Source organism: Seriola dumerili, unplaced genomic scaffold (genome assembly GCF_002260705.1).
Source record: "Seriola dumerili isolate Sdu_G_001 unplaced genomic scaffold, Sdu_1.0 BDQW01000331.1, whole genome shotgun sequence".
Classification (NCBI taxonomy): Eukaryota; Metazoa; Chordata; class Actinopteri; order Carangiformes; family Carangidae; genus Seriola; species Seriola dumerili.
The window spans coordinates 5,983,187-5,997,960 of record NW_019174586.1 but is presented as its reverse complement, the minus strand read 5'-3'; the positions used below and the strand labels follow the sequence as shown (position 1 = coordinate 5,997,960).

Genomic DNA, 14,774 nt, shown 5'->3' with positions numbered 1-14,774 from the left:
AGTGTGGGTTGATATTAGCCCAACCTAAAATTACACTGAACTCAAATGAAATGGATTGCTGTGTGCTTACCATTTAAAAGGCAATAGAAATTAACATAGAATAAGAGGAACACAATTCAATTAGCTTTTGCCAATATTGTCAATTTGCCAGTGAATTGAATTGAATTGAATTTATTATCATGTTTATGATACAAAAACACACTATGACACAATCGTCCAACTCTTACATCCTTGCACTTTTATTTTTTACACACAGGGTCTTCACCCTTATATCCTGTATCTGTATAACCATCTTTTTGGCATTTGGACAGTTTTTAATCTTTGTAGTATTTCTGGGCATGTTGCAGGTTACAATATAATAGTGCTAAGCATTGGGAGAGGTGTGGGCAATGCAAAAAGGTGAACACTGTTGACGGGTCATAAGTCATCATCAGACCAGCTTCTTGGCAACGAAGAAGTCTTTGAGTCGTTTCATCTGCCAAAAACCAACTGATAACAGAATCGAGGTCTGCACCACTGCCCACCACAACACTTTGCTGTTGGTGTCTTCACTGATCTGACGAAACACCTCCTCTTTCTCCTGAATGAGAGTAGATAATAGAAAAGATGGGGGAAAGAGACATTAAATCTTCCTGTTGTTGAAAGGTCACTTCAGGGTGAATGATAACACTCAATGAAAATACTTCTCATTTACCCTCTGGTACTCCTGCTGGCTGGCGATGTACGTCATCTGATCTATTAGGTGGCTGAGGCTGTTCTCCAGTGTCTCCATGTTGTCTTTAGTCTTGTCAGTGTTGGGGTCTATTGTGTGCTCACCCATCTGAACATCCAAATGTAGCTTCTGTAAAACACAGTGGGGGGGGGGGGTTTGTCTAGGCTTGTAGATGTTTTTTTCGTTATGGATTAATCTGACCAGTTATTTCTTGATTTCAGTCTTAAAAAATGCCTGTGACAATGTCCTGTTAACCAGGATTTTGCCATCAAATTCAAGGCACTTCAGGATGTTAAGATTTTTAGTTTACTGTCACATAACACAATGTTTCCAAAGACTTTACATTTGTTACCTCTTAAGATAAAGCAGTGTCTGCCTGTGACCCCTCATCACAGGTGTCATAGGTCAATAAGTTAGATATTTGGCCTCTAAATTCGTCATTTTTTCAGATTTGAATACATTTTTCGGACCCAATGAGTTTAAATCTATCCATTATGCATCTCATGAACCCCTCAGATTTATTAACCCATAGGAGGGGCCCTTACCCTCAGGTTGGAAATTGCTGACATAAAACAAACAGCTCAATCTCATAACTCAAAAGCAGGAACTAGAGAATAATTGGCATTTTTGCTTGAAAAATTATACAGACAATCAATCAATTATCAAAATAGTTGCTGATTATTGACTAATCGGTTATCGACTAATTGTTTTAGCTCTAGATTTACAATGGGAGTAATTAACGTTATCAGTGTGTTTTAAACTATGGCTACAGTGAGGTGTAAAGGGACACCGTCATGCAATTCACAGAAATAACTTGTGATATAATGTTGTATTATTATTGCAGTATTGTATGTTTTGCTGCGTTTTTCTCTCTCTTTAAAATGATTTGTGTGTGTGTCCACATGTCTCACCAGCCTCTCCCCAGCAAAGACTGCAAACCTTGTGGAGTTGGTTTGGAAGCAAAGGTAGTGCTGACCAGAGGCGTGAGCTGTGAAGGTGAATTTAGCAAATTTACCATAGCGTTTGGACATCACAACCTAGGGAGAAGGAAAGACACTGTTAAGCCAATATTTCTACAGCTATGAGTCAACAAAATTGAGATGTGCAGTATTAGCATTCAGTAGCACTGTTCAGTGTTCATTTTGTCCTTGTTTAGGTTTGATTTCAACAGCCAGCACATGTTTGCTTGGTGATAAACCTCTCCTGTGAGTGCAGTACCTCATGGTTTGGATCTCTGACTGTCACAGTGACGCCAAAGTGAGGGGAGTGGGTGAACGCCTTCGAATCCCATGGCTCCAACAAGAAATAACCTGAGGGTAAGAGACACTCACACATGAGTGCATATATAGACATGTGCACAAACTCGCATAGTTGTAGTCAAGGGCAATACTAAAGATTATAACATTTGTGAGAGAAAAGAAATGATGAATTTCATTCATTAAAATTAATTTAATGTTTATACATAATATAGTATTTAATATACACTACTTGACATGTTACCCAAGTATACAAACACTCATTTCTCTCCGTCTCCCATTGTAGGACAAATTGCATTTCTTTACGTTTCCGTGACTATTTGTTGTTGTTGAAGCACAGAACAAATCAGCTTTCAAGAAGACACTACTTAATGTGCAGTGTGGAAATGTATAGTATAAATGTCAAGTCATAAATGGCTTTTGCACTGAAATAAGACATAATATAATGAAAGTGCATATAACATTACTGTGTGATTCAACAGTCACATGGCAATTCACAATACACTTTACAAAATCTAATTCCAGATTCATTCCTACTGTCGGGATTGTAAACAACACTCAGGAGGAATATTCCCTCTCCAGTACTCACCAGTCACCAGCATGTCCTCAGGAATCTCCTCAATGATGCATTTTTCCTCCTGCTCTCCGAGATCGAAATACATCGCCGCTGCCAACATCAGGTAACACTGGAGCAGAAAGCCAATGCCTCGAAAACCCATTTTCAGTTAACAATGAGCTTTTAGATTACAATACCCTTGCCAGTGACCAAATGTTTGGCCTGTAGTTCCGATAGCCTTTCTTTTTCTTTTTCTTTTCTTTTTCTTAAGATCTGCAAATTCTGTGTCAAGATTGAGGTATTTTTCATCGACTATAGCCACACAACCATGTCCTATAGCAGATCTTACAAGTGGAGGGCTGTAAGGGAGACAGTTTGAGTGTGAGAAATTCACAGGTGCTGCTTTGTGCGACGAGACATTCTGGTTGTGTTGTGACTGGTTAACCAATAGCCAATAGCAAGATATCTAAGGCTAGTGATTGACAGGGACTGACCACTAGCACCAGATACGGCAGTGACTCCTCCTCTTCTTAAACAAATTTCTGGGACATGCCATGCTTTTTATTGTCACTATACAGAAAATATCTACTTATTTTGTTTCCAACACTGGGCCAAGTGCTTGCTCTGCATATTACCACACCATATCAAAAGTGACAGATGCTGAACCATGCCCGAAGGGAGAGCCCACTAGCTATCAACAAAACGCAGGGAGAATAAGTTACAAATCCATAATTTGTCTGCTTTGATTGTCCGTTTAAGGTGTTGTAGAATGAGAATATAGATGAGCACTATGTAAAAAAGGTAATGATTGATGCTTAATCTTGACAAATAAGACAAATGCGCTTTTCATGTGCCCTATAGGTGTATTTCTTATTCCTTGTAGATTTTCTAGTCCTTTTTAAAATATGGTGTTCACCTTTTAACCTTTTTAAATAGTAAGGGTTAGCAGTGCCATTGCCTGGTACTACAGTACAAAAAAACAGTCCAGAGCCCTTCAGAAACCCAAACCATTACATACAATAGTTGCCATATGCTTACCTTAGATGAGATCACTTATGAAGTAAACCCCAACACACCCACACACTGAATAAACCCTTCTCATATTTAGTGTCTGCAAAAGTTGTCATCCTTAAAGTAAGCAACGAGTCAGATTTCCCTCTCCTCCCACGCTTCAGTGGTTTTACAGAAAGTGTGAATGCTAAATCAATATGTTTATTATACCTGCCATGAAGTAACAGATTCACTTTTAAAGTACCTTGGATTTATGTAGTGTCTGCAAACCTCAGTCTAATGCTCTAATTTATTCCAAACATATATTCTAATGAAAACTACCATTAATAATTTGTAATTCGCTGCCATTTGGCACTACCAATACCATATTCTACTGCTACTTATGATCAGTTAGTTCATGCGCTATTTTCTTTTGTGATATTTTGAAAACTTCTACAACATACACTCTCTCTTCATACATATACAATAAACTAATACTAGGTAGGGCCTTCCTTTGCCCTCAAAACATCCTCAGTTTTTCGTGGCATGGATTCCACAAGCTGAGACATAAATTCTGCAAATTTGTTAGCTGCAGATGCTGGAAGTAACCATTAGAAGATGGTGCATTGTGGCTATAAAGAGCTGCACATGGTCAGCAACAATACTCAGACTGGCTGTGGCATTCGAACCATGATTGATTGGTATTAAGGGGCTTAAAGTGTGCCAAGGAATTATTTCCCTCACCATTGCACCACCACCACCACCAGCCTTAACTGTTGCCACAAGGCAGGTTCGGTTCATGACTTCATGCTGAATTTTTTAATTCTGACCCTATTTCTGCATCAGCAGAAATCCAGATTTATCAGGATAGGATATGTTTTTCCAGTCTTCAGCTGTCCAGTTTTGGTGAGCCTATGCCCACTGCAGCCTCAAATTTCAGTTCTTGGCTGACAGTGGTTTTGTGCTTTTTGACCTCAAGGCTCGACATGTTGTGCATTCTGAGTTGCTTTTCTGCTTACCGTAGTTGCAAACAGTAGTTATCTGAGTTATCGTAGCCTTTTTGTCAGCATGAAACCATTCTGGCCATTCTTCTATGACCTCTCTCCTGAACAAGGCGTGTCTGTCTGCAGGACTGCTGCCCACTGGATGTTTTTTGTTTTTTTGCACCAATCTGAATAAAAACATTAGAGACTGTTGTGTGTGAAAAAACAGGAGGTCAGCTGTTTCAGAAATACCCAAACCAGCCTGTCTGGCACCAACAATCAAGCTGCGGTTGAAGTAACTGAGATCATATTTTTTCCCCATTCTGATGTTTGATGTGAACATTAACTGAAGCTCCTGAGCTGTATCTGCATGATGTTATACATTACACTGCTGCTACATGATTGGCTAATTGGGTAATTTCATGAAAAAACAGCTATACAGGTGTTCCTGATAAAGTTCTTGGTGAGTGTATTGATCTTAGAGTTCTATACTGTTCTATATTATCTTTGTCATATGTTAAGAACTTTATTTCCTTGGAGGACATTATATCAGTTTTTGTTAATCCTGAACATACCAAGACAAATTCTTAGCAACCTGGATTATATAACAGTAAACCTCTGTTTTGAATGTATACTCCCTGTGATATATTGTTCATAATATAATGTACTTACCTCTCATCACTCTCAGACTTAGCTGATGAAACTACTGTTAATGAAAGCCAGAACCTGGATCTGCTCAGTAATTTTCCCCTCCCTCGTCATTTCAAACGGAAGGAGCTTCTTCATGCACCAGATGTTTAGTTCTTATTGCTATTCAATCTGTCATCTACAGCGTGGTTTCTCTGTTGGTAGGTGGGAAAGGGGGCTGGGGGTCATAAGTGATTTTTATTTGTTTCACATTACATGTTACTGGTGTCTGTTCTGTCCATTAAATGGGACTCTAGCTTCATAGTGGGATGTGCAGCACTGGATGTTACAGAATGAAGTGAGATCTATAAGATATCAGGTCTCGTGATCTAAATCAACATTTGGTGAATTGTTTTAAATAGTTGGTGAGCACCTTTATCCATTTTATGACCAACACTTCATCAGGGTGAGTTTGAGCCTACACTGGGGCCTAAATCCAGGTCATCTAGTTAAAAGCATTTCTCTCTGTACTCAATTTGATCCTGCAGCCCCAGTGTTTGTAATATTACCTCGGGAACCCAAATGTAAGTAAGTCTAAATGTGTGGTTGAGATTTGAAGGTCATACGCTGCACTGAGCAGAGGCATCAGGAAAGAAGGATTTTAGTTCATATCATGGAAATTTCTTGTTTGAAAATCAATCATGATTATAGGAATCATGTAAAGTTCAACAATAAACATGCAAATATCCTCCCTTCTCAAAAGGACCATCTCTTTCTTGAAGACACAGTTCATCAAGGACATTTTCTTAAAAGATATTTACACTTTATTGACCATACAGAAAACATACATTTTTTTGTACATTTTTAGGATTTTTTTTTTTTTACCAAAACCTCTGTATTGAACTAATATCTCAGTAACATAAAGGAATACAAATCATTACTATCAGATTTGATATACTGTACACTACAGGTTAAAATCCTGTCAATAAATATATTCTTTGTCTTCAGGAAAATAACCACAATGTCTCTGTAAACATTATGTTTTGAATGCTGCAATAGAGTAGGACTGATTCAACTAATGGAACTGATAGTATTTGGATTTTCTGTTAAGTATTTCTTGGATATGAGGATTTTAGATCATAAGTGTCATTTATATAGATTTATTTCCAAATCCGTTAGATTAAAGCTGCTGGGAGTTATAATCCACCGTGGGCAAACAAATGTGAATGTGAATATGATCCTCAGAAATGTCAGACCAAACCCAATTATAATGTGAAAATGTGTTTTTAGTTGATGGCTGTGTCTAAAACAGCATTGTTCTATCCCCACACAATTTTGATAACCTGTCAAAACTGAATTGGTGTCTAATAGCTATTTCTGCCAAACTACACCTCTCTAGTACTGTCAGATCTGTCAGTGTGACTTGAGGATGAGACTTTTTTTTTTTTTAGTCCAACTCTCCCGTTTTCATAGTTAGACTATCAATCAGTACATAAGTCATTTCCACAGAAAGAGGCCATGGCCAGGGTGGAAAGAAGGGAGTCTGGTTAGTCATATTTATGCTTCATGGGAATACACCGCGGACCTTTTACTGTTGTTTCTCCGTCTTCGTCCCTTCCTCCCTTTCCTGGCTTTCCTCTCTTTCTTGTCTCTCCTCTCCTTCCTCTCTTTTTTCTCCCTCCTTTCCTGGCCTAGTCATAAGCAGTTGTCTGGGAAGCACTTCCTCTCTTCCTCCAGCAGGGGGCAGGGTGCTCCATTGTTTGCCGGATGCATGAGGACGTAGCGTGTGCGATGCTGCACACCTGAGTCTCCACACTTGCTTTTGCACAAGCCCCAGGGCGACCACACTGACACCTCGCAGTCCAGAGGGGTATCTGCACAGAGACGGGGGGGGGGGCATTATAGTTTCATTAACATTTAGGTTTGGTTTGTTATTTTCTAGTTACTGTTTTCTAACTCTTGTGCATGCACTCTTGTGTTTTACCTCCTTTTTGAAAATACTGTGTTCATTGTATTGACATTTGTAAGTTTCCTTTTATAGATTTGCATGGAAAGGAGTGGAATAAGTCATAACCAGGAAAATTCCTACTCTTCAACCATTATTTGGCTTTAAAAAGTAATAAAATAATGAAAGGGAATTCCAGTAAATGATGGCATGCTGTGTGTGCAGCTCTTTATGAACCCATAGTTTCTCGTTATAGATTCTTGGCAGTGGCTGTGCTGCTGGTGTTTGCAGGAGACTTAATTGCAGTTCTGTTTTTCTTTTTTTCTTTTTTTTTTTACGTTCCGTTATTGAGTCTTTGCTGACTGTGCATGCTCTTAGTCAGTATACCCCTTCCTTACAGTAAACATTGGTATCACTTAATAAATCCACCATAGCAGATAGAGATTTAGTGCCTTGCAAAAATGCACCTCAGCTGTAATTCAAGGAAAGGCAGCTGCCTTTTTCGTTCATTTTTCAGCTAACCTGTTATGCAATCATTGAAATCTTATGTTATATCATGTTTTTTTCTTTATTGCTTTCACTCTCCCTTTCCAACATCGTGAACTTGCCGGGCTACCTCAAACAACCTTGTTGTGACCTTGTGTACAGCTGATATGTATCACAGACTTCACTGTGGGTTAAAGAGTAGAAAAGCAGAAGGATGGGAGGCAATACGGAAGCTGCATGGATGGACGGATGGAGGGGTGGGACATGCACGTCAAGTAAAGGCTGATTTTGACATCTCTGTTCAGCTTGTGTGTCCATTAAGGACAGACAGAGGGATAACTTGATAAGATGCTGCATGTAATGCTAATTCATCTTATTTTATATCAGTGCTGTGTTTCACAGATAAAATCTAGAACAGGTGAATGCTAATCTGTAATGAAAATTTTTGTACAACCCCTGAGGAGAATGCATAAAAGAGATGAAGGTTTTAATGGAACGAGGGAAGGATAAACCGTTGGAGGGGTAGAATGGAGCACTGGGAGCAGGGCAGGAAACCCCAACAGATTCTTGGCCCCTCTCTGCTGTTTGTTGATGGGTAGTCAGGGGAACGGACTTGTAGTCTGTGATGCTGAGTCAAACCTTTACAGTCACTCTCAACACTGAATCTGATTACCGCACTGTCAGCTCTACTGCCAGGCTGACACGCTATCTGTTCCTTTTTTCCCCCCTAATGAAACTTTTTCCTGGTCGAGTCATCTATTTAGACTTTTTGTGGTGAATTGTGTTTTTATAAAAGGTTATTTTTCCCTTCCTGTCACATTTAAGAACATCAGTCACACAGGCAGGTTGTTTGACTACTGCATTGTTGGCCTTACTTGTAGTTTGACACACTCTTCATCTTTATTTTTCCAAGCTGTCTTCCTATTCGTCCTCGCACTTAGTCTGTTTTACTGTTACAACTAATCTGTACAACAGGGAGTCTTAAAATTTAACAGTCTGGGAACTAACATTAAGTAAATCCAGATTCAACTTATGGATCCAGGTCTTGTTAAAACATATGTGTCTGTATCCCATTTTGAATCACGACCTAAACGCTGCTGTACCTAATTTCGACGCAGTTTTCTTAAAATGCTCTTTCACTTTCTCCGTCTCTCATCTTTAGACTTTTCCACTGGATGCCAGATGTGCCCCTGGCATTTTTTGATGCCCTCCACTCGCTTGGCTTCTCTGGTTTCTGGTTGGAAGTAATTAAGTTTGTGTGTGGCCTATAATGGTTTGCAAATGCTTTCATCTGAGTCAGCAAAAGAAACAAGTTCCTAGTATTGTGCACAACATAAAACATATATCTTTTTTCCATTTAAATGTGTAAAGCAGAATGGAGAAAGGCACCTTAGGGTAGAAATGGTGGAATATTGCAAGTATATTGTTTAACTGTTGATCTCACTAATCTATATTTCAGCATATTTTGCTGGCTATGTATAAGAGCTTGTATTAATTTTTAGTTTTTTGTCTTATACCTGGAAAAACAGTATTTTAGTTTTGCAATTGAACATTTTGGTCTTTTCCTTCAAGGTGTCCTATATAGTATTAGCGGACAGTTATAGCTTGCTGTCTTCACTGCCTTTGTTTGTGCGTTGCAATACTTCTTTGCACGTTATTGCCCTCAACTATTGAGTGCAATAGCATTAAACTGGTAACATACATCGCATTGCCCAAAGGCTTGCACATGTGCATCCTTTTGCCTATGCACAGTAAAGGCAAATGGGGACCCGCTCTTTAAGACATTGCTCCATAGCACAGCACATTAAGGCACCCACAGGGTGAGTCAGGCTTTGACTTTTTTCAATCAGTATCTAATCAATCACATACAAAGGTAGAGATTCAGAGTATTTGTGTTCTTCAGACTTACTTATGAGCTTGTCTTCAATCTCATTTCCTGTTGGCAGTTGGTTGGACTGGGTGGGCTCCACTGGCAGGCTCATGATCTGATTGGTCTTCTTTATCTTGGTAAGCGTTACCTTGGCGATGGGTGGGAGTTGCTTGAGGCGGGGGTAGTAAAAGGAGTTGGCAGGGTGGCTAGGGAAGGAAGCGGTGATCTATGGAAGGGGAAAATGGACGATGAATTACAGTTGATGATAAATGGAGATGTATTGGTAGAGATCATAAGGGGCTGTCACACTTTATAGCACAGTGGCAATAGCAGTTAATAAGTTGATCCATTATAATCAAAGTGTTTTTTGATGTATGAGTAGTGTGCTGCAGTGCTTCTGCTGTTGAGTTTTAGATGATAAGTTTATGTGTTATGTCCACAACACAAAGGGTGTACTAACGGAGTGTGCTAATCTTTATTTAATCTTCTGTGATTAAATTGATTGTCAAATTTCCAGAGTGACTTTAAGCAGCTGGCAGTTGAATATTGCATAATTTAGGTGATTTTCAAATCCTATAATAATCTGTAGGCAACATAACGTGTATGCACAATTTCAAGCTCATTTCTGTGTTCACATGGTTTATGATTTGTGGGTTTTGATTCATGCAATGTTGTTCTTGGCTTAGATTGACCCACCTGTGTGATTTTGTCCTGCGGGATGGTCTCAAAGTTTGGAGAGGAGAAGGTAAACCCGCTGTCAGTTCCTGCATCGTATGGGAAAAGCTCCAGCGACACATTGTCTTTCCAGTGGTCGCCATCACACAGGTCAACAGTGTCTACACCCACAAACCAGTCTGGGCTTGGAACGATACGCACGATAAATGAGAGCTGCAGATGGAGGAAGTAAAGCATGGGGAGGAAGATGGAGCGTAAAGAGAAAGAGGAGGAAATAAGGGGGTGGGTGAGATTGGAGATAAGGAGAGAGAGAAGAAGAGAGAGACATGGGAAAGAGAATGGAAAAGGGTTATTTTTATGGCCATATATGATTTGTTTGTCAGGACTGTGGTTTAACAAATAATTGTTGGATTCACGATGGAAAGTTAAAATATATTGATTTCGATGCAGACAGACCAGAGATATTATCTTTAAATATTATCATGCATTCTTCTCCCTTGTGAAAACCTGGCATCAGTATTACCTACATTTCATCTCAACAGCTGAAAGTTTTGTCAAACATGTGGAAGTTTTATGTTAGCAGCGGCTAATATAGCCTTGAGATGCTAGCCTCAAGCAGAGCAATGCTACAGAGGTCTGGTGAGCTTGCTTCTTTCTAACGACACAACTGCAGATTATTACATTTTTTATTGTAGTCTTCAGACTCAACAGTACAGACTCCAGTGACATTACTCGAGGGGATCTGTCATGCTTTGCACAGCTTCTTCTGGAGCCACAAAAGAGTTCTTACAACTTTTTTCACATATGATGTGTAAAATTTGTGGATTTACCAATTAAATCAACCATATGTGATGTGTATATCACATGACTAAGTATTTCACTGTGCTATAATGTTTTTAATTGGAAGCAAATATCATCCTTGGTTATTCGTAGTCCAATACTTTACCCATCCCCTTACACGCATGCTGTTATTTCAGTGCTAAAGAATAGTTTGTTTTGAGCTGGTGAACATCTTCAGTCTCCAACTGGACTTTTTCCATTTCTCTCACCTCCAAACCAAACCTCCGTTCCCTCTCTTTTCTCCCAACTCTGTCTCGTCCCTTGTCCAAGCCTAACATAGTGTCAAATGTGTCCCCAGTTTTATGACCTAGCCAGGGACTCATCAGCAGGAAGTTTAACAGCCAACTCCTACAGAGTTTTATATAATTTGTAGAGACATAAATTAGGCTTGCTACGTTTTAGAAGCTCTCTTTAAGCTGCAGCATATGGAAAAAAAAGTCTGGAGCTGGTTTTATGGTAGTGTTAACAATTTTGCTGCACCAACCTAGTTAAAAAAGTATAATGTGCTCTTTCTCATAATATTACTCTTTTTATAACCTTCAAGTAGCGGTATTATAAGTTATTGCCTGGCTAAAAAGAGACTTGTCCTTGGTCCAATTTTAATAGTTTTGGCTGTCATTACTATTGGTAATATAATAATATTTTATTCAGTTATATTGTTGTGACACGGCAATGCAACATCCTCAGTGGAAATAACCTCACCACACAGTTCACAAGGGCAAACAAGCAATCAAGCATATTTTAAACATATCTAGTTTAATCCACTTGTATAGAAAACTTATTTGAAAGGGAAAACTGAGATGAAGGCGCTCAAAATGTCGTTACTGTTGTAGATTGCGGAAGTATAGTAAATATGGAAGGATTCACAAGAAAGACTTGTGACCCAGAGCATCAGACGACCTTGTCACACATACTGACCAAGCAAAAGGCGTCCGATGTACTTAATGCCCTGACTCAGACTGAAGGATTCCAGGTGTTGAGTGACTTACATAGGAGTGCCTGGCGAAGACCTCAAACTCAGTGTTCATCTGGCCTGTTCCTCCCACAACAGCAGGAGCGGAGAGGATCCCATAAACGCTCTGGATGCGTTCGCCGGCCGTCTCGACTTCCTTCATGATCGTCCAGGCCTCGCCTTTCTCAGCAAACTCCCTCACTCCGTTGCTGGCAAACTCATTACGCTGCCACATGTGGTAGTCAGAGCTGTGGGTCACCCCTAAGAGCAGAGAGAGAGAGAGGGATAGGAGAGGATCATAGATAGATGTTGCAATTAGCAGTTTATGTGTAACTCTGCAGAGGGATATTAAAGGAAGGTTTTTTGATAATAACTAAGCCTTATGACTATATTTGTTCTAATGTTAGGTGCATAATTGAGAAGATTTCCTTTATTTCCTCAAAGCAATCTGATGTATCTTTTGTAAATTTACTAAAGGAAAGGAGATTTAATCTTATGCTCATTTATCTCTTCAATGGCTTCTTCTGCTTTTAGTAATCAGTTTCAAGCACTGAGCAATGGGTCAGTAGGAGAAATATTTAGCTTTCTGTTACGCAACCAATCAGAATACTGTTCCACATCTGCTTCTAATAAAAATAATCTGTACAAAAAGCAGTTCAACTCTGCACTTACCAATGAGGTTTGACCACTGTGCAGGGGGACGGTAGACTGGATACTGCTTAGGGAAAGCTGCCTGAGTCCACTTGCCGGTAAACGTTAGCCTGTACTGGGCAGTTTCTGAGGCCGTGCACATGGGGATATCAGTAGGAACAGGCATTGAATGAAAGCCTTGGCCCAGTGTCAGCATCATGACGATCAGATGGTAAAGTGCCTCAGAGATGGGGAGGATGTTCTTTGTGATGTCCATGATAATGGGGGCTGATTTGGGGAAGGATGAAGGACCTGGATGAGATATATTTAAGAGAATACAAAGAAAGGAGAGAAGTAAGTAGTAACATCAAACTGAGTCCTCCAGCTGCTAATGTGTACAGTTGTAATCACAACATACAGTACTACATACTTAGTGTTCTTTGCTCTGCTGTTGCTGTGTCCCAAGGTGATCTGATGTAGAGCATGTTTACCAATATTTGCCATAAATGTCTTTATTCTAAAGATTCAACTAATAATCTTTTGTTGAATAGGTTTTTCTTAACTCTTTTTTGTGCACATTAACTCCCTCTGTGCCTGTGCATTTAAAAGCTTTGCACTATTCTGATGTGCAGTTACCATTTTTCTTGTTATTTGACATCTGTGCTTGGGGTTGTCCTTTTCCTGTAAGATCTGGTACATGGCAAGACTGACAAGGAGAATTGGAGAAAAGGTCAAAGTGTCTGGCAGCAGCATCACTGCTGGGTTTAACAAGTGGGGCATGTGAGTCAGAGGGAATGTGTTTCACGGAAGTCCTTTGCACTGTTTATATTCCACTGTTTAAACTTGTAAACTCAAATTTAAGCAATGCAGGATTGGCAGAGGGAGATCTGACATCAGTTAAAATACAAATTGTGAAATGTTGTTGCTGCAGCCTTGTGAGCTCTACATTCCTGTCTCGATGATATTATTTAACAGAATAAAGCTATGCCATCTGAATTTTCTAACTTTGGATATCTCATCATATCTTCCTCACTATCCAATATTTTAATTCTCCAGAGAGGGAGCAGTAACTTGGCATTCATCTTGCCACCTTCTTGAACTCTTTCAATAACTCTTAAGTGATGTGGGTCTTCTCACTCAGTCCCTCACTTAGCAGTATTATCTTGACACTAATATGTGTCCTTGACCAATAAAGAGCCCCGATATTAAAGGTTCCCCTGAGGGAAATGTACTATTTTAATGTGGAGCACACCCTTGCATGCTGACATATTAACACAAAAGTAGAGCCAGATGTGTTTAACATTTATCAGCAGATGTTTGCATTTTACTGCCACACTAATTCTTCCAAACTATAATACATGACATCCATATAAACTCTGTTATATCTGCACTTCACTGTCACATGTTTGTTTTCTCTGTTTGAATCTCTTGTCACTTACATGCGGTATGATTGCGTAAAGCGCTGATACATGCAAGTTTGGTAACCTTCCGTAATATAACTGTCAACAGCCATCAATTTGTGCAGAGTGATGCAGTCTTCTAAATGTTAGTACATCTGTACTGTTGTGTAGCAACAACATGATGGTGTGGTGCAGTAACTACTCACTGGTTTTGCTCAGGGTTCCAGATGAATTAAGGGTTGCAGCAGATGATTGGAGAGGAGGGCTGGAGGTGAGGAGAAGGGGAGAGGAGAGCAGTGGATGTGGCTGTCGGGAAGAGTGACTGCGAGGCTCCAAGTCCTCTTTCGCCTATTTATGTCTTTCAGGAGGTTCACCCCTCTCTTTCCTCTCCCTCTTTCCCTCCTTTCCCCCGGTCTCTCCCCCCTTTCCCCCTCTTGCTCCATTCCCCTCCTCAACTTGCTAAATGCTTTCTCTCAGCCTCTCTATCTGCTCGTCAATGACTTCCCTGCCCCCTTCATGCCCTTTGACTTTGGCTATCCTTCTGCCACTCTCCTCCTCCTCTCTCCTGCTCTTTATAAGTACCCCATTAACTTGCTAATGTGTTCAGCAGTTCTGGATACACCGCCAGGGGTCCTGTGCAGCGCCATAGGTAGAGTGTCATTTCACAGTGTGATACTGTAGCTCTCTATACCTACAAATATGACTAATGAGGCTTATAATGTATTTCTAGAACTCTCTAAATGTCTCTTGGTGAGGTTTTTGAATCACAGCTGAGCAGCTAGATCCAGTCCCAGTGCTGTTTTTTAACTCATGTAGGAAGTTATATTGCCTATGACACAGTCGATTTGCATA

At 39.9% G+C, this 14,774-nt stretch overlaps 2 protein-coding genes across 2 annotated transcripts; both read right to left on the bottom strand.

Moving 5' to 3' along the window:
• Positions 1-215: 215 nt before the first annotated feature.
• Positions 216-2,888, bottom strand: LOC111232667 (transmembrane emp24 domain-containing protein 11-like). The gene is made up of 5 exons (XM_022760287.1): positions 2,558-2,888; positions 1,931-2,022; positions 1,624-1,749; positions 695-841; positions 216-580 (listed from the first exon to the last, which is right to left on the bottom strand). The coding sequence occupies exons 1-5, from the start codon at positions 2,685-2,687 to the stop codon at positions 431-433; spliced, it is 645 nt and encodes a 214-aa protein (XP_022616008.1). The 5' UTR covers positions 2,688-2,888; the 3' UTR covers positions 216-430.
• A 3,803-nt stretch (positions 2,889-6,691) lies between these two features.
• Positions 6,692-14,233, bottom strand: spon2 (spondin 2). The gene is made up of 6 exons (XM_022760224.1): positions 14,129-14,233; positions 12,565-12,834; positions 11,930-12,153; positions 10,122-10,313; positions 9,465-9,651; positions 6,692-6,998 (listed from the first exon to the last, which is right to left on the bottom strand). Exons 2-6 carry the CDS (start codon positions 12,797-12,799, stop codon positions 6,820-6,822), a joined length of 1,017 nt encoding a protein of 338 aa, XP_022615945.1. The 5' UTR covers positions 12,800-12,834; positions 14,129-14,233; the 3' UTR covers positions 6,692-6,819.
• Between the last annotated feature and the right edge of the window lie 541 nt (positions 14,234-14,774).